Source organism: Thalassophryne amazonica, chromosome 22 (genome assembly GCF_902500255.1).
Source record: "Thalassophryne amazonica chromosome 22, fThaAma1.1, whole genome shotgun sequence".
Taxonomy (NCBI): Eukaryota; Metazoa; Chordata; class Actinopteri; order Batrachoidiformes; family Batrachoididae; genus Thalassophryne; species Thalassophryne amazonica.
In genome coordinates this window covers 23,985,804-24,009,727 of record NC_047124.1, presented here as the reverse complement: position 1 = coordinate 24,009,727, position 23,924 = coordinate 23,985,804, and the positions used below count along the sequence as shown (strand labels likewise).

General features: G+C 42.2%; 1 protein-coding gene across 1 annotated transcript in view; it reads right to left on the bottom strand.

The window, feature by feature from the left end:
• The window catches only part of ccdc146 (coiled-coil domain containing 146), a 107,989-nt gene that overhangs the window by 26,576 nt on the left and 57,489 nt on the right, over positions 1-23,924 (bottom strand). The window contains exons 10-17 of the mRNA XM_034163966.1: positions 23,693-23,789; positions 21,854-21,946; positions 19,240-19,407; positions 17,196-17,284; positions 16,639-16,803; positions 14,929-15,004; positions 13,940-14,088; positions 13,599-13,827 (exon numbers count right to left, since the gene is read on the bottom strand). Of these exons, the coding sequence (XP_034019857.1) occupies positions 13,599-13,827; positions 13,940-14,088; positions 14,929-15,004; positions 16,639-16,803; positions 17,196-17,284; positions 19,240-19,407; positions 21,854-21,946; positions 23,693-23,789 (1,066 nt within the window). The remainder of the gene's footprint in view (positions 1-13,598; positions 13,828-13,939; positions 14,089-14,928; positions 15,005-16,638; positions 16,804-17,195; positions 17,285-19,239; positions 19,408-21,853; positions 21,947-23,692; positions 23,790-23,924) is intronic.

Below are 23,924 nucleotides of genomic sequence, written 5' to 3'. Positions count from 1 at the left end.
TGTGTGAGATTTCATTCCAATCTCCCACATAGGTTCCAAGAAATTCTCTGGAGAAGACATGGCTACAAAACCAACAGATGGCCTGAAAATAATATGTCCCTTCTAAAGACAGCCTTATAAAAGCCTGCACTGTTCTGCATTAAGATCCCATGGACAGAGGAGATGGAGATCAAAGTCAACCAGAAGGACGGTTAGAGGACGGGGACGTAAGCAGTATGGTACTGGTTCCTGAGTATTTTACAGCTACAAACTCCTCATCCTGTCAAAGCAAAACAAGACCTTGTAAAATAAGGACATGGAATACTCTGCAATGGCCAAGCCCATAAAGTGACCTAAATTTGATACTGCATGTTTTTCCACTTGCTTAAGGCGAAACTGAAGGTGAAACGTTCCAAGAAGTGAAAACAACTCGATCAGCCTCCTGGCAGATCCTCACCGGGAAAGAAACCCAACGTCTGGTGATGACTGTGAATGCCAGACTTCAGGCTGTTACTGACTGCAAATGATTAGCAAACAAGTATGATAAAATGACAAATCTGGAATCATGTTTGTGATAAGTGCTGTAATAACCACCATGACCACCTGATTTAGACATAAATCCCCCCCCCCCCCAAAAAACAAACAAACAAACAAACAAACAAACAAAAATACCATTAACTGAGACTGAAAGTGAAAGTTAAAAGTATCATCCACTTTGCTTGCAACTGCAATATGCTGTTGGCAGTGACCACAGACATCAACCATAGGTTTACTTTTGCGACCTGAAAGAATTGTTTTGAAGCACAAAAAGCGCTGTTCTAGGTGTGGCCATCTTGGCAGCACTTACCCTGCCTATGTCCCAACCAACCCATAAATGAGTAACGAGGCAGAGTATAGACAAGACCCCATGCAAAAAGAGCAGGACAAATGAAGCCACAATTTGCCCCATTTCATTATTAAACAACAAACAGGATAACCTTCGTTCAAGTGTTTTATTAAAGCGTATTTTGGGGGACTAGGTAGAAGTTTTCCTGGCGGGTGGCTACGATGTGTGTATTTAATATTATGAGCCACTTATTTTGTCAGTAATTGTGGATAAACCGGACCGAACGTCATCAAGCTACCAACAGCTGCTAAAAGTGCTAACACCGCTAATATAAAAATAAATAAACTTGAAAATTTCACTCCATGGAAATACTGGAGTACAGACTTCTTAGAGCATCCTTTAGGACAGTTACCTGCACAAAAAGCCACATTATTAAGGTACCTTGACACTTGCATTAATTTGATTCGTGCACTGGTATGCAGTGCCGTGCCAGAGAGTAAACTCGTTGTAAACTCATTATAAACACTTCGTTGCTGTGTGCAAATGTGCAAACAAAATTTTTAAATGTTTAAAATCTCTGGCAGGCATTAATTTTGTGAACTACATGTGAACGTTGTGCAAACAATTCAAAAACACTGCATGTCAGTGCGAGCACACCACAGCGCAACTCATCCGAACGAATTGTGATGAGATGTTAAATCCCTCCTGTGGGTTCACCACCTGCAGGGGGGGGCAGGTGCAAAGAGGACTGGGTGGCGGTCGAGGGCGGGTGGCCCGGCGGCCCGGTCCATGCTCACAGCTCCTTGCTGTTGGGACGTGGAATGTCACCTCGCTGGGGGCGAAGGAGCCTGAGCTTGTGTGGGAGGTTGAGAGATACCGACTAGAGATAGTCGGGCTCACCTCCACGCACAGCTTGGGCTCTGGTACCCAACTCCTGGAAAGGGGCTAGACGCTTCATTTTTCTGGCGTTGCCCACGGGGAGAGGCAGAGAGCTGGGGTCGCATTGCTTATTGCTCCCCAGCTCAGTCGCCATGTGTTGGAGTTCACTCCAGTGAACGAGAGGTTCGCATCCCTACGCCTTCGGGTTGGGGACAGGTCTCTCACCGTTGTCTCGGCCTACGGGCCGAGCAGCAGTGTAGAGTACCCGACCTTCCTGGAGTCCCTGGGAGGGGTACTAGATAGTGCTCTGACTGGGGACTCCTTTGTTCTCCTGGGGGATTTCAACGCCCACGTGGGCGGCGACAGTGAGACCTGGAGGGGGGTGATCGGGAAGCACGGCCTCCCCGATCTGAACCTGAGTGGTGTTCAGTTGTTGGACTTCTGTGCTAGTCACAGTTTGTCCATCATGAACACCATGTTCGAGCACAAGGGTGTCCATAAGTGCACTTGGCACCAGGACACCCTGAGTTGGAGGTCGATGATCGACTTTGTAGTCGTATCATCTGACCTTCGGCCACGTGTCTCGGACACTCGGGTGAAGAGCTGTCGACCGATCACCACCTGGTGGTGAGTTGGATCCGCTGGGAGGGGAGGAAGCCGGTCAGACCTGGCAGGCCCAAAAGTATCATGAGGGTCTGCTGGGAACGACTGGCGGAACCCTCTGTCAGCGAGGTCTTCAACTCCCACCTCCGGGAGAGCTTCTCCCAGATCCCGGGGGAGGTTGGAGATATGGAGTCTGAGTGAACCATATTCTCTACCTCCATTGTCGATGCGGCCACTCGTAGCTGTGGTCGCAAGGTCTCTGGTGCCTGTCGCGGCAGCAATCCCCGAACCCGATGGTGGACGCCGGAAGTAAGGGATGCCGTCAAGCTGAAGAAGGAGTCCTACTTATCTTTGTTGGTAGGTGGTACCCCGGAGGCAGCTGACAGGTACCGGCCAAGCCCGTGCGGTCGCAGAGGCAAAAACTCGGGTCTGGGAGGAGTTCGGGGAGGCCATGGAGGAGGATTATCGGTCGGCCTCGAAGAGATTCTGGCAAACTGTCCGACGCCTCAGGGGGTGGAAGCAGCTCTCCACCCGCACTGTTTACGGTGCGGGTGGGGAGCTGTTGACCCTGACTGGGGATGCTGTCGGGCGGTGGAAGGAATACTTCGAGGATCTCCTCAATCCCATCGTCACGTCTTCCAAAGAGGAAGCAGAGACTGAGGACTCAGAGGCGGACTCATCCATTACCCAGTTTGAAGTCACCAAGGTGGTTAGAAAGCTCCTCGGTGGCAAGGCTCCTGGGGTGGATGAAGTCCGTCCAGAGTACCTTAAGTCTCTGGATGTTGTGGGACTGTCTTGGCTGACACGCCTCTGCAACATCGCGTGGCGATCAGGGACAGTGCCTCTGGATTGGCAGACCGGGGTGGTGGTCCCTCTGTTTAAGAAGGGGGGACCGGAGGGTGTGTTCCAACTATAGGGGGATCACACTCCTCAGCCTCCCCGCTTAGGTCTATTCCAGAGTACTGGAGAGGAGAATTCGACCGATGGTCAAACCTCGGATTCAGGAGGAGAAGTGTGGTTTTCGTCCTGGTTGCGGTACACTGGACCAGCTCTACATGCTCCATTGCGTGCTCGAGGGTTCATGGGAGTTCGCCCAACCAGTCCATATGTTTTGTGGATCTGGAGAAGGCGTTCGACCGTGTCCCTCGGGGCACCCTGTGGGGGGTGCTCCGGGAGTACAGGGTCCGGGGTCCTTTGCTAAGGGCTATCCGGTCCCTGTACGACCGCAGCAGGAGCTTGGTTCGCATTGCCGGTAGTAAGTCAAACCTGTTTCCAGTGCACGCTGGCCTCCGCCAGGGCTGCCCTTTGTCACCGGTTCTGTTCATTATTTTTATGGACAGAATTTCTAGGCGCAGCCAGGGTGTAGAGGGGGTCTGGTTTGGGAACCACAGAATCTCGTCTCTGCTGTTTGCGGACGATGTGGTTCTGTTGGCTTCGTCAAAGCAGGACCTTCAGCGTGCAAATCCGAGGCCATGGTTCTCGACCGGAAAAAGGTGCTTTGCCCTCTTCAGGTCGGTGGAGTTTCCTTGCCTCAAGTGGAGGAGTTTAAGTATCTCGGGGTCTTGTTCAAGAGTGAAGGACGAATGGAGCGTGAGATCAATAGACGGATCGGTGCAGCATCTGCAGTGATGCGGTCGCTGTATCGGACCATCGTGGTGAAGAGAGAGCTGAGTAGGGGGGCAAGGCTCTCGATTTACCGATCGATCTGCGTTCCGATCCTCACCTATGGTCATGAGATTTGGCTCATGACTGAAAGAACGAGATCGCGAGTACAAGCGGCCGAGATGAGTTTCCTCCGCAGGGTGGCTGGGCGCTCCCTTAGAGATAGGGTGAGGAGCTCGGTCACTCGGGAGGAGCTCAGAGTCGAGAGCCGCTGCTCCTCCACGTCAAAAGGAGTCAGCTGAGGTGGCTCGGGCATCTTTTCCGGATGCCCCCTGGACGCCTCGCTGGAGAGGTGTTCTGGGCACGTCCCATTGGGAGGAGGCCCTGGGGAAGACCCAGGACACGCTGGAGGGACTACATCTCTCGGCTGGCTTGGGAACGCCTTGGGGTTCCCTGGAGAAGCCGGGGGAGGTGTGTGTGGATCGGGAGGTCTGGGCGGCTTTGCTTGAGCTGCTGCCCCTGCGACCCGACTCCGGATAAAGTGGAAGAACATGGTTGGATGGATGGATGTCTCAACAAAAATATAAACGCAACACTTTTGGTTTTGCTCCCATTTGGTATGAGATGAACTCAAAGATCTAAAACTTTTTCCACATACACAATATCACCATTTCCCTCAAATATTGTTCACAAACCAGTCTAAATCTGTGATAGTGAGCACTTCTCCTTTGCTGAGATAATCCATCCCACCTCACAGGTGTGCCATGTCAAGATGCTGATTAGACACCATGATTAGTGCACAGGTGTGCCTTAGACTGTCCACAATAAAAGGCCACTCTGAAAGGTGCAGTTTTATCACACAGCACAATGCCACAGATGTCGCAAGATTTGAGGGAGCGTGCAATTGGCATGCTGACAGCAGGAATGTCAACCAGAGCTGTTGCTCGTGTATTGAATGTTCATTTCTCTACCATAAGCCGTCTCCAAAGGCGTTTCAGAGAATTTGGCAGTACATCCAACCAGCCTCACAACCGCAGACCACGTGTAACCACACCAGCCCAGGACCTCCACATCCAGCATGTTCACCTCCAAGATCGTCTGAGACCAGCCACTCGGACAGCTGCTGAAACAATCGGTTTGCATAACCAAAGAATTTCTGCACAAACTGTCAGAAACCGTCTCAGGGAAGCTCATCTGCATGCTCGTCGTCCTCATCGGGGTCTCGACCTGACTCCAGTTCCTCGTCGTAACCGACTTGAGTGGGCAAATGCTCACATTCGCTGGCGTTTGGCACGTTGGAGAGGTGTTCTCTTCACGGATGATGCGAAGGAGATGTGTTGCACTGCATGAGGCAAATGGTGGTCACACCAGATACTGACTGGTATCCCCCCCCAATAAACAAAACTGCATCTTTCAGAGTGGCCTTTTATTGTGGACAGTCTAAGGCACACCTGTGCACTAATCATGGTGTCTAATCAGCATCTTGATATGGCACACCTGTGAGGTGGGATGGATTATCTCAGCAAAGGAGAAGTGCTCACTATCACAGATTTAGACTGGTTTGTGAACAATATTTGAGGGAAATGGTGATATTGTGTATGTGGAAAAAGTTTTTAGATCTTTGAGTTCATCTCATACAAAATGGGAGCAAAACCAAAAGTGTTGCGTTTATATTTTTGTTGAGTATATAATAAACATAATTTTACAGACACTCAAAAGAAGGAATGAAAATGCAACTGTTTTACCAAGCCATTACAGTATAAATATTACAAATAATTACCTTTGAGATGATTCCAAATGCGTTCTCCACATCATGAAGCGCACGAGAACGGCTGCAGCTGTAGAAAATTCCTCTGTGATTCCAGAGGTGGTTTCATCAGCCAAATTCTGAGAGCAAATGAATAATCTGCTACAAAATAATTATTTTATATAATGCAGCGTCCAGCGGGACACAGTGGGTCACATTGGCACGATGAATTGCGCAACAGTGCGGGGGTTAAATGCATGGAAGTGTCAAGGTGCCTTTACAGATATTTGTAATAAAATGCTCAGAAAGGACAAACAGGGTCGACCACAAGAACTAGCAGCCACAGTTAGCGGTGTCTATGACTAGGGCTCTGAACTCTCAGACCAGTGGGATACACTGGCTGTCACTCAAAGTGACCACACCCTTATCGATGCATAAATGTATGGCTTAAAAATGTTTGTAACCAGAGTTAAATTTGAAAAAAAATACTCCTGTGTAGTTGTCATGGAGGGGGAAACTTTAGCTAGAGAGACAAAAACTGTTTTTTGTACCAGACTGCAAACATGTTTATTCCTGCTCTAAAATTGAGCATTTTAACATGGGCTTCTATGAGAATCTGCTTGGTTTTAGAGTCAGCTTCAAGTGGCCAGTCAAGGAGCAACAACTTTTTCTTTTTTATGGGTGGCTTTATTTTTGGCAGGTGGAGTTTGGGGCCTGGCGATTACTACAGTAGCCAATGCCGAAATGTTTACAGAATGAACGTTAAACTTTCAGACAAGCATACGCAGTTTATAAAAATGTAATAGACATTGGGCTTCCCCATGCTTATTGGCTCCAGATGGGTTGGACAAACATTTAGGCCACACCTGCTTATAAATCTCCCTCCAGTGCTGCATGGTGCTACGAGCATATCTTTGCCAAATTGTGTCACTCGCACATGTGAATATGTCTTCACAGATTCAGGACGCTACACCAACCTCTGTTTATTTTATGGCAATTAAAATTCCACACAGCAAATGAGAGCCTCAGAGTATATTGAAGTTCAATAGTCACACAGATGGCCCGATCTGTCTTTGTCAAAATTCCCCATCAAAGGGAGGAGGGGTCCATCTGCAATGAGCAGATAAACTGGTCACAGATGAATACAAATACACAATATATATGATAAATCGGCAGTACGGCAGTTGCATACAGATTAAATTCGCACAGAGAATACATTCGCGGAGGAGAATAAATTGAGCTGGCAAGCCTCTTGAAGTAGGAGAGACCCCCGTGATTCACTTTTAGCAGCCAAGGGAGCTCGATGGCTCTACAAGTGAAAAGTGCAATTTAAAGGATGATTTGCCATTTACTTGAGGATAGGGAAAACGATGGCGTGAATGGACGGATGGATGATTAAACAGAGAGACAGATGGATTGTTACACTGACCGGGGACGTGACTGTTGGCTGTTTGGACGTCACAGGAGATGAATGCCCAAAAAATAAGGAGGCATGTAGGAAAGAATCTATGTGGAGCATGACGGATGAGCGCAAGAGATGTCAGGAAAGATGGAGGTGCCCAATGCAAATAAGATTTTAAACGGTGGAATCAATAATAGAGCTGAAGAATCCGATCATTGTCATAAATCAGATGTAAGAGATTATAAGGCAAAGAAACGATCCAGAAATAATCACTGCTGATTTAAACTGGGCCGGTGCTGACAATGTCTCCGTGCCTCGTTTCCACAAACCCAAAGCCTCCGCGATGTCGTATGTGTAGAGCTCCAACTTCTAGCCTTTTTTTTTGTACATAATATGCCTCAAGGGCGTTGACAAAATTCAACTTTTGTAGTGGATTTCTGAACGGCTGTGTGCATTGTGTACCAGGAAGTTAGCTTTGGTAAACTAGCATGTTTCAGAAGGCTAACAAGCTATGTTTTCCTATTCGGTTGTTTGAATGTTGACAGTCAAATTGTGTAGTTTTACAAGTAAAAAGAAATTAGATGAGCGACTTTAACACATTGTGAAGATGAGTTTTAGCCTTTCATAGCTGCTGGGGTCTCCGTAAAAAAAAACAAAAAACAAAACAATCTCTCCATTGAACACTAGAGGGCAGATCACGTATAATGTCTGCAGATACTAACAGTATGTGGAAACAAGTCGACCACTGTAAAATTGCCCTCATGTTAAAGATGTGTTTCCTGAAAACATCACGTGATGCTTGATAAAACCATGGCACATTAATGTGTACCTCCGACATGATCGTAGAATGTTTTCAGAAGCTCCTGGATCTACAGCAGGAACCAAAAATTAAATGATTCCTTTGTGGTTTTGATTCTTTCAGCTAAATTTTTGAAAGATTTTAATTTCCTACAAATAATTAATAAATGTACCTTTCTTTTAGATATGATCACAATAAAATTACAATAACACAACTCAATGAGGCTACATAATTATTGTCATTTACCAGCTTCGGTTTAAATTAATATTTATTTTTCTCATTCACGTACTGTGTGTATATTAATGACTTCTTTGTAATTTCTTTTCCAGTTTAACTGATTTTGACCAAAGCAGGTGCTGTGTGAGCAAGGTATTGCAATCAGTCCTCTGTGGGAACAAAATCACACACACACACACAAAAATAAATAAATAAATAAAAAAAAGTAGAGCACTGTGCTCGGAGAGCACAAACCTGTTGTGTGGGCCGCTGAAGAGGAGGTACTGCTGGCCCACCACCACCAGATGGCGCCCTGCTTGAAGTGCGGGCTTCAAGCATGAGAGGGTGTCATAGCAACCGGGAGTGACAGCTGTTACTCGTCATCAGCATCAGCTGTCACTCATCCACATCATCACTACCACCTTAAAGGCCGGACTGCAACTCCACCTCCCCGCCGAGAAATCAGCTACCAATCAGGTAACTTCTCTGCTGACTTACAAAGTAATAATCTGAACTTCTTTGCAGCCATTTTCCTGTGGTGTGTCCTTGTCTGTGGGATTGGCGTTTGGTGTGATCAGCGACGGCTTTGCCTCACACCCCAAACCAGATAAGTGGTTAAACAGGAGCTGCACGAGTGTGTGATTGGAGGTGGAGATTTTCCCTCCTTACTGAATACAGACTGTGGGATTACTGAGTGTGCGACCTCACACTCATCAGGACTGTCTCTGTTCTCTGCCAGCAGTACCGGGTCTGACTGCTGAAGACAGCGGCCACCTGGGGCGCAGGGCTTGGCGGCTCCGGTGTTCTTCAGCTCCGTTGGCAGTGGAAGCTGTGTGGGATCCGGCTCTTCTCTCGCCAGGCGTCTTCTATCGTCGAGCCTGCCCACACGTCACCTGGTGTATAATTGACAGTCCACCATATTGTTATTGTCTGTACGTCGTTGTGCGAGTCACAACATTAAATTGTTACTTTTTGGCTTATCCATTGTCCGTTCATTTACGCCCCCTGTTGTGGGTCCGTGTCACGACACTTTCACAACAAAACCTCCGCCAACACTAGTTTCCAATTCCACAAATTTTTACCTTGAAACAAAAAAAAAAAAGAATTCAATGTCAAAGTCCTGTTAGAAGTGACTTTTCATAATACAACAAGCTAAAACATAATACAAAATATAGATCAAAAGGATTTTCAATGTTAAAATCAAATATCCACTAATTCCGCAATACGGATCAGATCAGGATCAAACTTTGTCAGGTTATAGTGAGTGCCAGTCTGCACCTCACTTTCAAATATGAAAGCGATTGAGACATGTTTGATTAAAATATAATGTAAAAAATACATTAAATGGGTTTTCAATGTTAAATTTAAATGGCCACAAAATCTGTAACCTGGTTCAGATTCAGATCAAAACTTTGCCAGTCAATAAAGGATACCATCCTACATAACACTCTCAATTATGAAAGAAATTTGATCTTTTTTGACAGTTATGAATTTTTGAAAATTCATTCAATGTTAAAGATTTCTCCTGACTATGACGTTTGACCTATGATCTAGAAAATTGAATCAGTTCTTGCCTATCAAGATATGAACAGGGGGTGAAAACCTCCTCCAAGTTCATTGGCGGAGGTAAAAAGGATGTATGAACCAATTTCTACCCAACATGATGGGAGTATTACTTGGATTAGCATCCCCAGATCATAAATCTTTGGAACCGATTGGTCAAAAGCCAAAATATTACATCTCTTCTGCTCCCATTGTGGCTACAGATGTGATCAAATATATATTAGTTGTAAAATATTTGAAAAAAAAACTAGTATAAGTGACTTCATAATGAAGTCACAAAGTCGTAATATAGTTAAAATATGTAGTTAAAAACATTAATCCACTATGTGTGTTCCCTTGAAGGTCATTGCATGCATTGTTGAAAATAAATGTTCAGAATTCATAACATAATCTTTTATCCCAGTGTGCAAAGTGTACAGGGAATGCATCAGCCTTCTGACACCTTTCATTGTAATTGTCATATGAAAATGGAAGGTGCCTTTATATTGTTATCAGCATGGATTAAATTTGTCCTGAAATATTGAAGGAATGACATATAGTACTGTGTTCAGTCAGTACCATGCCAGTAAAATAAATATAAATACAATTTACGATTGAAAACCAAACATAAATTTCAGGTTTTTTGATTAATTTACTAACAATTAAAATGTATCACCCATTTCTAGTGTTGTTTACAACATTTATGTGATGTCATTTTTTTTTTTTTGTAAATATACATGACTGACAACGTAAATGTGTAATTAATTAATGGTATATATATATATATATATATATATATATATATATATATATATATATATATATATACACTCCAGCTGTGAAAATATGCATATATTTTTCTGTTTGTATCACTAATATCTGAACATTTAATTATTTAAAAAAAAATGACTCAACAGATAATTAATAAATATAAATGTTATTAGGTGTGAGCTTTAACTGTCACACCTCGGTATAAAAGGTTTGTCAGAAAAGGAAAAAGCAAAAAAAAAAAAAAAAGGACACGATCAAATATCTCAAACATGGAAGAGGGAAAAAAAATGGAATTACATTTTTGAGTAATACTCTTGTTTTTAAAAGAGGCCAAATCAAAACTGAAAAACAAGCTTCAAGGGTGAAAAGAAATTGGACAGTAGGTATGAGAAGAGAAATGGAAAGAAATAAGGAACAGGTGAGAAACAACAAGAAGAGGAGAAGAGAGAAGAGAACACACTCTTGTTGAAGATGATCAACAGCAGCAGATAAACAAATGGGGAGAGACAAAGGGGAGTTTTTCCAAAACAACCACATGCTCGAGTCTGTTCCAGCGAAGAAGCACAAGATGAGATGAGAGAAATGGAGTCCAGCATCAAGTCGAAATCAGTCAGTCTGATCCAGCACAGAAACACACCCAATCCCATGACACAGCCACTGGCAAGAAAACTCAACAAATGTCTGTGTGTGTTGTCGTGCCTGGCTGTCGGTCTCTGTGCAGTGCAAAGCTGCTTGAACGTGTTTGTAATTTATTTACTTATTTCTGTGCGTCAGCCTCTGCACGCCGTTTGTTTTCGTCCCTCTTGGTTCACGTTGCTGTTCTTCTTCTACTTCGACGTGTTTACCGCTAGTTGGTGATAGCGCTGCTTTTCTGTTCGTGCAAACTTCCAAACACGTTGTAAAATCCGGCTCTCACGGCTGTCAGAGGTGCTGTTATCGTCGCGACGGGTGCGAGTCGTTTGTTTCTTTGCGCTGCCCCTCCCAGGTGGTTGGGCCAATTTCCAACAAATTCACTCTGCACATGTAGGTTGAGCCCAGAATTGCCACTAAATGGTTTGTTTTGGCAAAGGTCACAGTTATTTGGGTTAAAGGTCAAAATTCTGGTTTATGTTTCTGTTTGTTCCTGTAATCCTCCCTGTTTCTTTGGCTGATTTCCCCCAAACTTGATATGTGGATGACACTCAACCCCAGAATTCCCCTAAAAGGATTCTGTCAAGGAAAAAAATCAAGGTCGTTGTAGTCAAAGGTCAAAAATTTAACTTCACCACTCTGATCTGCACCAAAATTGCCACACATGTGGAATTGCTGTTAAAGGTCAAATTTGCCAAAGGGCAATAACTAAGGTCAAGGTCAGTGGGGTAATAGGTCAAAAATGTAAGTTTTCAAACTTGACATATATGGGGGTCATTTTCTTAATTCATCATCAAGATCAACTTTGCTAAAAGTTAATCAACGGGGTAGAGGTCATGTATGCATGTTTGCTTGTTGGCTTAAATCAAGAAATTTGATTTTCAACTAGATTTGAACTAAATGTGAGAAAATCTAGAATTGCCCAGGCAAGGTCAGCTATAGATGAAACACTGGGGTAAAGGTCAAGGTCACTGGGATCAAATGTCAGATTGCTATAGATGTTACTATAATATCTTCTTGTCAGTGGGTACTATTACCTAGTGTATGAAATACAGTTACAATACAGTCATGACTGTATTGTAAGTGATGAACAGAGGAAAGGTTCATATTATAAACCTTAAACAATCTGTCCATCTCCTACGCCAGTGTGGATACACATAAAGTTGAAAAGTGGTGTGTAATATTTGGGACATATACAAAGCTTGTGGAGGCTCTTCTATCTTCAGAGCCAATTTCATCATCAGATGATCGTACGAACCACTAAATGACACATCGAACTGCTGCCAGAAGCAATCTGGAATGTGATGAGCGAAGCCGATGCAGTCAGAGTCACGGCTGTGACTGGATGGTGCTGAAATGTGGACAGTAGCAGAACCATAAACTTGTGGTTCTGTTAGCAAAGCCACTCTTGAGACACTGTAGAGGAGTGAGACATAATTCCAGCTCTGCACTGTGGTGCTCACTGTTCAATAATACAATATTGCAGCTGAAACACGACTCAGGGCCACAGCACTCAGGCACTTAAAAAAATCCCATTGGTATTACCCCCCCAGTGTCACTGAGATTGCCTGTGTTGTAGTGAACACCTGAACAGACCTCATCCTGCTAATTATAGTCTGATAACGGGTGTTTAAGACTTGGGCACAATGTCTAAGCTAAATCCTATATATCCTGTACAAACACTGATGCTCGTTGGTGCTGGTGCTTAGCACTGGATTCTGTGGCGTGAAGTGGAGGAGAGTCGATGACGCCCCCTAGAAGGGACGCCAGTCCAACAAATGTTACTACACCAGCCAAGGCCAATACCCATCTACATTGGGTGCACTGGGACAATGGAGATGAAGCGTCTTGTCCAACAAACCCAATTCTACATATTGGTGGCCCAAGTCCTTATTCCACTGAATTACTTGCTCAAAAGGTTGGTGTAAATTCCATTCATGTATAGTGTGAATTCACGGCAAATGTCATCTTTGGGCACCTCACACAAGCAATGGATGAAACTGTTCCTATCCCATGAGCAAGTACACTGGTGACCATGGTCAGGGACAAAGTCCATAAAAATAAATAAATAAATAAATAAATAATAATAATAATTTAAGCACAAATTGCCAGCAAAATTTAAACACCTAACCTCAATTCTAGAGAGAACTGCTCCCCACCCCCCAAAAAGGGCCCAAACATCAGGATTTATACTCGCTCTGTTGATCAAAATTGCAGCAAAATTATTGTAAGAAACGTGTGGTGGGCTATCCTAAATATTTGATTGATATTAAGTAAATAACAGGTAATGCCACCAGGTTAGGTCTGTGAGAATGCACCGGTTCCGTGCATTGTTGGATCCACTACACTAAGGATCAGCATTGAGTCACGGATGGCAACCACCCAGGTAGACAACAGCACCAAATAGAAAGTGTGTGTAAACTTATGACCCACTGAAAATCTGAAGTTGTAAATAAAAAAAGCTGAAATAAATCCATTTTATGAGATAAAAAGTAGACAATCTAGGTGACTTTTTTGTTTGTTTGTAGATGAATGTGTGGTGTTATGAAAGTTTTTCGGCAAGATCTAAGTAAGCTTTGCTGTCTATGCATAATTTCCCCACCTCTATCTGCAATGTGGTTATCTCTCCTTCCATCTTTTTCTTCAGCGGCACCTCCCTCTTCTTCAGCTCTATCTGCCTTTTTTCCCCTTTAATGCTCAGCTTCAAATCTCTTATCTCCTTCTCCAGTGTCTCCAGCGCAGCGGTGATCTTAGAAATAGCCGCCTCCTGAAGGTTCACCTTCTCGTAATAGCTGCACAACACCTCTTCGTGTTCCAGAAGTTGGACGCCACTGCAGTAATAAATGTATTTTGACCATTTTAGTTTTGATTCTTAACTGAATTTAGAGAAAATGCATTTTTTTTAAACTGTCACATTAGACAAGTTGGAACTTTTTAACGTACAGAAGACTGCGACGCTGAGCGGCTGCTTCGTGATTCTCTGTTGTTTCGAGCAGCGTCTGCTCCTGGAGTTCAATCCTTTGCGACAGTTTTTCCAACTCCAGTTTGTTGTCCTCAAACTCCTCACTGACTTGATGGTGTTTCCAACTTACCTAAAAGATGTTAAGTGAAGAAAAGTGTGATATCACAAGAACAGAATGGAGTGTGACTTGATTTAGTACTGAACATTTCAGCAATATCTAAATACAGATGCTGTCTGAAACCTGCTCTTTCATATGCAACACGTAAAGGAGAAAATAACAAAACAACTAAGAAAGGTCACAACTCCTCACATTCTCTCACTTCATCACGTTATTACATTTATCATCTTCTCCACATAATACATTTATAGCTCTCACACACATGAATGCACATTTATGCAACTCACATTTACTCATTATACTTTCCAACTCATGTCCAACGACTGAAATAGTTTGATGTTTTCCCAACTGTTTCTGTCATGACATTGCTGTTACTGTTATTTGAACTGTTTTCTTTCTTTGTTATCAATTAAAATAAGGGGACAAAGTGTAGTAACAACAGTTAAGAAAAAGAAGAAGATCTGAATGAGGCGGGCCTCCTGGGTGTTAGAGAAGGAGAAAAATTAATAAATCATGTTCTCAAACTGAAAGATCACACTCTAGAATAAGGATAAGCAACCTTCATACTACTTGGCACTTCACTTGTTTGTATTTTGTGGAACAGTAATTACATTTCCATGTTCAATAACTTGCAATATGTGTGATGATGTAAGAAAGATAATATGGTACCGGTCAAATCACAGATATTTTGAACATGCTCAAATTTCTGCAATTCCTCATACAGTTACTTCATACATACTGCAATACAGCCTGCGTTTCTCTGAAATCCTACTATAACACATATTCATATTGCATTGTTTGCATCACTGTGTTTGACCAGCTTAAGGATTTTTGTACTGTCTGTGCCAGGACCTTGGAGATGTTGTTGTGTAGTCTGTCACGTTTTTTGCAGCTATGGCTGATTTTCATACGGGCCTTTGTAAGTGATCTGGAAAGAACACAGACATATCCACAGAAACAAAAAAGGACATCATCATAAACATTACAAAGGGGGGAAATGATCAAAACAGTACAAGATAATAATGCAGTTAATATAACGGCACAAAATCTAATGCCACTGAATGCGCCTCTGAATTTTCCTTGCAAATCTACATCTTAATTCGGATAAAATGTATATGATCAGGGCAGCATGGTCGCTTAGTGGTTATGTCCAGGGTTTGCTTCTGGGTCTTTTCTGTGTGGAATTTGCATGTACTCACTGGGTTTGCGTGGGCTCCCCCCAGGTGCTCCAGCTTCTTCTCACTTCCAAAGACATCCAGGTGAGGCGAATTGGTGGCTCTAAATTGGCCATAGATGTGGCATGTGCAGGGAGTAATTCGCTTCTCACCCAATGACTGCTGGGATAAACTCTAGCACCACAGTTCCCCCACTCCCCCTGACCCTTGTCAGGAATAAGCACTGGGGGTGAGCCGGGTGGTTGGTCAGTTCATCCTCTTTAATATGTAAATGCATACATCCAACAACCCAAATACCCCACAGAGCGTTGTTCTACTCCGATCACCTGCGATCCAAAGAAGTGCAAGAATGGGATGAAACAGCCTAATCCGCTTTGCCTCCTAGCAGGTTGGCTTATAAAGTGCAGACCTTGCAACCCTCCCGAAAACTAAAGTAAGGAACTATGCCCTTGGCCACAACCGCAACAAACACTGCTTCGGCTTTAAATTTGTACCCCAATGGAGCACGATCAAACAAGTTTCAAGCCGTACTCACAAGGAATACCTCGTTTACAGATGTTCAAACATGACTGCAACCGTTAAGACTACAAACACCCGGAAGTTACTACTCACGAGCGACAATTTTGCAAATCGGGCTGATATTTTTGAATAGTTCGAAACTGTGCCCCCCACTTTGAATCTGATCCCAGTGATGGTCGTAACTACAAGTTCGTTCAAGACTGACAAAGATGGATCACAAAGTTATTGTGATGCTTGAAAACGTGCTTCATCTTCATCAAGTTGTTCACTGCACCAAACCATAAAGCCGTATTCACAAGGAATACCCCGTTTAAAGATGTTTGAACATGATTGAAACCGTTAAGACTACAAACACCCGGAAGCTACTATTCACTAGCGACAATTTTGCGAATCGGGCTGAAATTTTTGAACCGTTCAAAAATTTGACCCCAATTTCAAATCTGATGTTGATGATCTTTTTTTTTTCAAAATATATTTTCAAAATTTGCAATATTTTTCTGGCAACTGTTTGACTGGATGATTATATGACTGTATGATAGATGATAATCTCAGTTTTCATTCCCGTTTTTTATAGACTCTTCATCTATCTACCTATTTATATTTTTACATAATTACACTGTAGAGACGTTACCCTAATTTCGTTGTACAATGCCACATTGTTACAATGACAATAAAGATTTTTTCTGAAAGTGTAATCACTTACCAGTGGTTACTCCTGCTGTAAGCATCAAGAGTCTATTATCTTCACAAGATCTTTACAATCTACTTTGTGATTGGATATTAAAAATCCGCCAACCCCAGATTTGGGAAGGGCATCAGTATGTTAATTTGTTGACCCTCCTGCCCCGGAGCCCGCCCATATACACACCTGTCCTTGTCGAAGACAACATTGTGTTGGATCTCTGTCTCATTTTCCAGGACCTTAACCTGCTCTGTCAACTCGGTAATTGTCTGCAAGGCAATCTGCTTCAGCTTGACATACTTGTTCCTCTCTTCCATTATCATGTCACACAGTTTGCAACACTGTAATATTCTGAGGGCGAGAACAACATCAACACTACATTCATTCTTGGTATTCATCACAAAGTCTGGCACCTATCAAGAGCAGATTTTGGCTGTCACTTGGAGATATAATGCTGGCACAAAATCAACTTGTATACTCTGACAAAACAGAGAATTTGGAATGATGGATACGGAGACACAATGGAATGTACAATTAATTTACCTGCCAGAATACGCGAGACAGAGCAAAGCAGAGAGACATCAAACAATGTCAGGGGATAAGATGATTATGTTCTCCTTAATACTACCTACTAACAGCTTAGGAGCTTCTCTGTAAGCTAAAATCCTCTTTATCACTGTGCACACATTTTCATGGAAGAAAGGTTTTGGGGGCATAAGGAAAAAGGAAAACAAGAGAGACACCTGCGCTGCAGCGTGGCGTTGAGCTTCTTGTGCTCAGTGATGATCAGGACTTTGTGTCGCAGCTCCTGTTGGATGTGTTGGTGCATTTGCTGAAAACAGAATGAAAAAAAAAAGTCTGCAGTATCATCACAACTGTGCATACTTTACAACATTCAGCGCTGCTGATGTGTGAAATAAACAAGCATCCGGAGAATTCATAGTCTGGTCCCAAGCCATCTTCCCATCAATGCGTTACACACACAGGAGCAGGGACGGAAAGTTATTACTGCACCGATGACAACAAATCATAGTTTAAAAAAAGTGATTAAAGTTGTAAAATGCACCTTTATAAACAGACTTTTATGTATGTAGGTGAAAGGTGATATCCTTTGATATCTTGGCTGTGTGTTCGGGGTCATTATCCTGCTGAAAGATGAACCGTTGCCCCAGTCTGAGGTCAAGATTGCTCTGGAGTAGGTTTAATCCAGGATGTCTCTGTACATTGCTGTTTTCATCTTTCTCTCAATCCTGACTAGTCTCCCAGTTCCTGCTGCTGAAAAACATCCCCACAGCATGATGCTGCCACCACCATGCTTCACTATAAGGATGGTACCTGGTTTCCTCCAAACATGACACCTGGCATTCACGCCAAAGTGTTAAGCTCAATTTTGAGCGTCATAGCAAAGGCTGTGAATACTTATTTACATGTGATTTCTTAGTTTTTTTTTTTTAATTTTTAATAAATTTGCAAAAATTTTAAAAAATCTTTTTTATGTTGTCATTATGGGGTGTTGTGAGTAAAATGTGGAGGGGGAAAAAATGAATTTACTCCATTTTGCAATAAGGCTGTAATATAACAAAATGTGGGAATAGTGAAGTGCTGTGAATACTTTCCAGATGCGCAGTAAACCAAATTAAACTAAACTAATTAAATCTTCACCAAAAATAAACATTTATGCGGACAAACTCTTTTGATGTTAAAATGGGTCTACTGAAGTCTTTGGGTCACAAAGGTAGTGTAATATATGAAATAGATTTTAAATCAATGTGTAATAGTAAGTGTCTTTGGCTATTCTCTTGTTTTGCACTCGGGGTCGCCACAGCAAATCCGAAGTGGATCTACATGTTGATTTGGCACAGGTTTTACGCCAGACGCCCTTACTGATGCAACTCCACATTACATGGAGAAATGTGGCAGGGGTGGGGTTTGAACTGGAAACCTACCGCACAAACCACTTGGCCACCAATGTATAACAAATGCCCCAAAATGAAAATATGTGCTCCACAGCACATATTTTATCACTAATAACTGGAAGCCAAATGGAAATTGATGCATCACAGCTTCAAGTTACTTCATGTGACATTTTACACAATAAATTTGAAACAAAGAGAGCTTGAAGGATGATCTCAACTGCATATAAATCAGAAAACAGCTTGCCGTAGTGTGAGATCATAGATATCTTTCTCGCAAAAGTTTTTTTCTCAGAAAATGTGATTTTTATTTATTTATTTTTATCATTTAATGTCACGTAATGCCATAATGACACCACATATAAAGTGGCAGACATATTCTGTTTGCTGATCCATAAGCATTCAAAATAATTCTTCTAGCTCTCTTTGTTGATGTTGATGCAAAAAAAAAAAGAAGTGATTTTCAGACTATTCACTGACCTTAAACGATCTTTACCTTAGAAATAACATCAGCCTGTTTGGATTCACATATAAATTAACAGAGGATTTTCTGTTGACTGATTTAGATGCACTTGAGATCATTCTTCTAGCCGAGATAAGTCAATGACCTTGAACTTTGACCTTCACATAAATGCTGTGCTGAGATATTCACATGTGCAAAATGAATGAGGTGATTTATGACAGCACACACACACACACACACACACACACACACACACACACACACACACACACACACACACACACACACACACACACACACACACACACACTAAAGAAAATAATTAACTTTGATAATTTGTCAGGTTTGGTTATTCTGGTGTTATTTTGGAGCTTTGTGAGTCACAGTTTGACATCACATCTGATGCAGCACCTCAGCTCTGAGACGTCCACGGTGCTTCTGGCCACGCTCCTCGACTTTGATTTGTGTCAGGCATCTGAGGTCGTGGAGTTCTTCTCTGAGGTGGTTTGACTCCCTCAGCAGCTCCTGAATTGTCCGATCCTGCTGCTTCTTCTGGTCGTTCTCCTCAGCTGATGACTGCTGCTTGGAGACACAGTGAAGCTGACTTAGAAAACAAACAAACTGGTGCGTATAAAAGGTTATCGACAGTGTAACAGATGAGCAAATCTCACTCGGTCTTGTACTATTGGGACAACCTAAAGTTTTTACTAAAACCGACTGCTCTTTACACACAATGATACAATGCGCTCGTGATTTATCAGCACAACTAACGACTGTATCAATGTAACAGAAAATTACACCCTGCACGAAAGACATTAGGTCTTAATAATAAAATGATAATAAAATGATAATAAAAAACACAGAAATTCATTTGTTTGCTCAGAGACAAACGTGCAACAGGTGAGTCACCTTGCCTTTTCCAATGACAGATGCATGCACTGCCAGAATGACTTAAGTATTTATCTTATGTGCCCAAATGAATCAAACTGTGGAATTGTTGCAATACTTCTGTTTTCTCTATTTTGTAAATTCTCTGGCCGCTCCCAAGGAGAATGTTTGCACCTTGAAAGGAACGCAGCTTTATTTTACAGAACTCTGGTGTGTCACAGGTCACACTCTGGTCTTCAGGTTATTCTCCGTGTTATCTGGCTAATTTTCCGCTGTGATAAATAAATTCTCTTTTGCTTTGATGTTTCTTCTGTGTTCATTTCATCTCCGATGGTCAATTAGTCCGACTGCATTCTGACTGTATAATACCTTAAAATGTTTTTAGCACCACAACCACCTGCTGATTTTGACCTATTAACTACGTTTTTGCCACCTTTTGTGCTTTATTACATGCACAACTGTGCAATTTATCCGTGTAATCATTTTTACCATATCAATACATACTTATAATATATATATTTATTATTATATTTATTTGAAAATTTACGGCAAATCATAGCATATATATATACATACATATATATATATATATACACACACACACACATATATATATATATATATATATATATATACATACACACACACATATATATTTCATATAATCTGTTCACACTGGTATTCATGCACCCACCAACAAACATTGAAAATATACTTTCGTCACCTTTTTAATGTAAATGTTTTTCTTTTCTTTACTACTGTACGTACGACTCTTGCTGCTGCAAGAAGTGATTTTCCCCGCTGTGGCATTAGTAAAGTTTATCTTATTTCGTGTATGTTGACTTCTTGTTTCTGGCCTTCTGGTTTCATGTGCTTCCACACTTCCACATTTGATTGTTTGGTGGGGTTTTTAACTGCAGTAAGAGCATTCTTTTCTTGCCAGATTGAACAGGTGCGTTCTGCTCCCTCGTGTTAGTAGTCCAGTGGTTTTTCCAGTTTTTCTACCTTCCTGTTACAGACATTTGCTGCCGTCCGTGTTCCTGATTGGATTGATTTGTGCTGATTACTTGATATGAGAACTTTGCCACTGAGCTATTACTGTCTGTTTTTTTCATAACCCTCTGCTACCTCCCACAGAAATACTGTTACCTGCTGGACTGATCACCCATGTACTTGACCTCTACCTGTTAACAACCAAACATGTTGTGAGCTATTGTAATTGTGCATTTCTGCGGACAATAAAGCTGTTTTTACTTGTCTTCCGCTGCAGTGTGCCAAATCATTACAAAGTAGACTTTGGCCCCTGTGAGTGTCTCATTTGTTTCTATTTGGCTTCTATTATTTTGCACAGGTGCAAATGCATTTGCTTGTATGTGTCTCTCTGCTTATAACATCATCCATGTAAGATCACACAATGTACATTATGTTTTAATATGGAATATACGTCACTATATACGGATCACAGACATTTAGTTCGGAATGCTGCATTGTGGTTTCATCTCATCAAGATGTACACCTGTAACGCAGCTGCGTGGCACACATTACAATCGGACTCACGTTTCTGTACGACTGTCATGTCGTGAGAGAACGGTTTAAGTTTTAGAAGAAGAAAAAAAGACTATATTTGATGGGAAACTGAAAAAGGTAGAAATGCTATGCAGATTTCTTTGCAGAGTGTACAAAACATTAACAATGGAAAGGGTTTTTTTTTTAGGCAGATCCTCATTAGACACGATGTTCAGTTCATCACAGTTCCAGAACACATTCTGATTAGAAGAATCTTACTCATTACATCTTAGTTCAAGCACAACTTCTGTCATCTTACGCTCACATCTGAAACCTGGTGGTATTTCACTATTACATGCTGTGGAAGGAAAATAAGACATATCTTACAATAAAATGCAACACAATGGAAAGCTGCAAATTACAGCCTCAAAAGAATGATCATACAGCTGAATCAACACCTTGCTGACTCAGTCTCCACAAGAAAAAAAAATAAATAATAAGGTGCACGAAGATAGATTCATTTAAGGTTTGCTGCAGTAGATTCCATTAGACGATACAGTCATTAATGATGTTGTGGATACTGCCTACTGTGTTCTTAATAAGCATGTTTGCATCACTCACATGTCCTGACCTGTTTTTCAAAGCAGACTCTGAGGGCGTCCACCTCGTCCTGCAACTCCATCCTCCGCTGCATGCCAGCCTTCACTTTCGGAACAGCATCTATCTGGGAATTCAAATCATAGCAATTTCGGCAACGCATTGGACAGTCAGGGCACTGGCAGTCTGACATCTGAACCCAATGACCTTGACCTTTACTTAAATGACTGACCTCTGACTGACCTTGCCAGGGCAATTCTGGAATCAGCATAAGCATGTGTCACATTTCATCCAAATCAGGTTGGAAATGAAATTCCTTTTCCCAAAATAAATTGTTTAAAGTCAATTTCAGGTTCAACCTTCAATGACGTACCAAGTTTGGAAACATTTGGTAAAAGGTCCTGAGAGGAGTGGGCCAACAAAAAGACAGCCAGGCATGAACTTGGCACCAAGTTGGCAAATCTTGGCAAAGCTGACCTCATTTGGGGGATGTACATATGTATGTCTAGTTGACATTGCAGTGAATATTATAATGTTGACTTTTGACAGCAATGACCTAGAATGCAACTGTGCTGTTGCTTGGACCATTCCAGAAGTTTGACAGCCACCAAAGCAGCCATAAGTCTAAAGTAAGTCAAAGTAAGATCTCAATGGATTTGACCTTTGTCATAACAATCCCTTTCTGGGGTAGACTCATCCACATACAAATTTGGTGGAAATTGGCCAAAGGACCTGGGAGGAGTTGGGGAACAAACAGACATGAATCCAAATGTTGACCTCAGGCCCCATTGGCCTTGACCTTTGACAAAGCAAGCCCCTAAAGGGCAACTCTGGGGTCAACCTACATGCACACAGCAAGTTTGGTGGTAATTTGCCAATGCACAAACAAACAAACACACAAATAAGTGTTTTTCAAAATGATGATATCCTGAAAAAAAAAAAAATCCAAAAGGCTTATTTGTTTCAATGGATCTAAATTAGAAACACACAAATCCACTAAAGAGATCTTGAAAGATCATATCATATTCACTCAATGCATATTCAATTCTACATTAAGCATTGATCGGAAACTAATTAATAGATTTCCCACAGGCACATCTGATTCCTAGTCACACAGAAAGTGTTCAGTGAAACTCCTGAAATATAAATTTCTGCAGCTGCGAGGATTGTTCATCTCAGCAGAGTCTGTCAATGTTCCAATTCAGTGTGATGGGCAACACAGGAACAGTCTTACTGAAATCCAAATTCCAGTTTATAACAAAACAATGTGTCTGTATTAAATCCATCAAGCGCCGTGAGCAGAAATCAACACTGATGCATTCTTGTGGTGGACTTATTAAAGCCAGTTTGCAGTAAACAGACTTCACAGTTTTGTGTTTTCTTTATTCATGAGTAATCGTTCATGTGAGAGTCATTACGATTGGAAGATGAGTAAAACCGAGTGAGTCACATTACTGAGGCGCTTTGTTGTTCAGAATATTTTGTACATATGTGAATTCCTCGGTGTGTCGTGAATGTCCGATTGTGCGCTCATGTAATGTGCTGACGTGTTTCCCATCCCTCTGCTCTTCTTCCCCCCCTTTCCCCTCTGCAATAACTGCGCACGCCAGTGAAATGACAGGAAATTTGAGCACGATGTGATGCCAGTTAATGATATTGACACTTCAATTTTCCTACACCTGCTGGAAACTTTTCCGAACCGTGTCCAACGTGAACACGAAGAAAAACATAAATAAGACTCGCTTATGAAAACTTCAGGCTCAGGTATTGCAATTTGAGGCGAGACACTGCAGCAGAAGTCATATTCCGTCTTTGTTATAATGTGAGCAGATGTCTGGTTTCTTCTCAGAGAAAGTAAGAAACAGCATCTCACCTGCGCCTGTAACACACTGTAGATAGACTGCTTGTGTTGTAGCTGCTCAGAGGCCATGTTCAGGGCATGTTCCATCCTCTGGAGTGTTTGCACCTGCCTGAGGAGAAACCACAGGACAGGTCTGAAACATTTATCACCTTGTGACAAAACCTCCCACACCCTTCGAACTGGTGATCCGACACAAGGAAAGTCATTGTCTCAAAAAAGCAGCAGACCAAGACATTCAGTGACT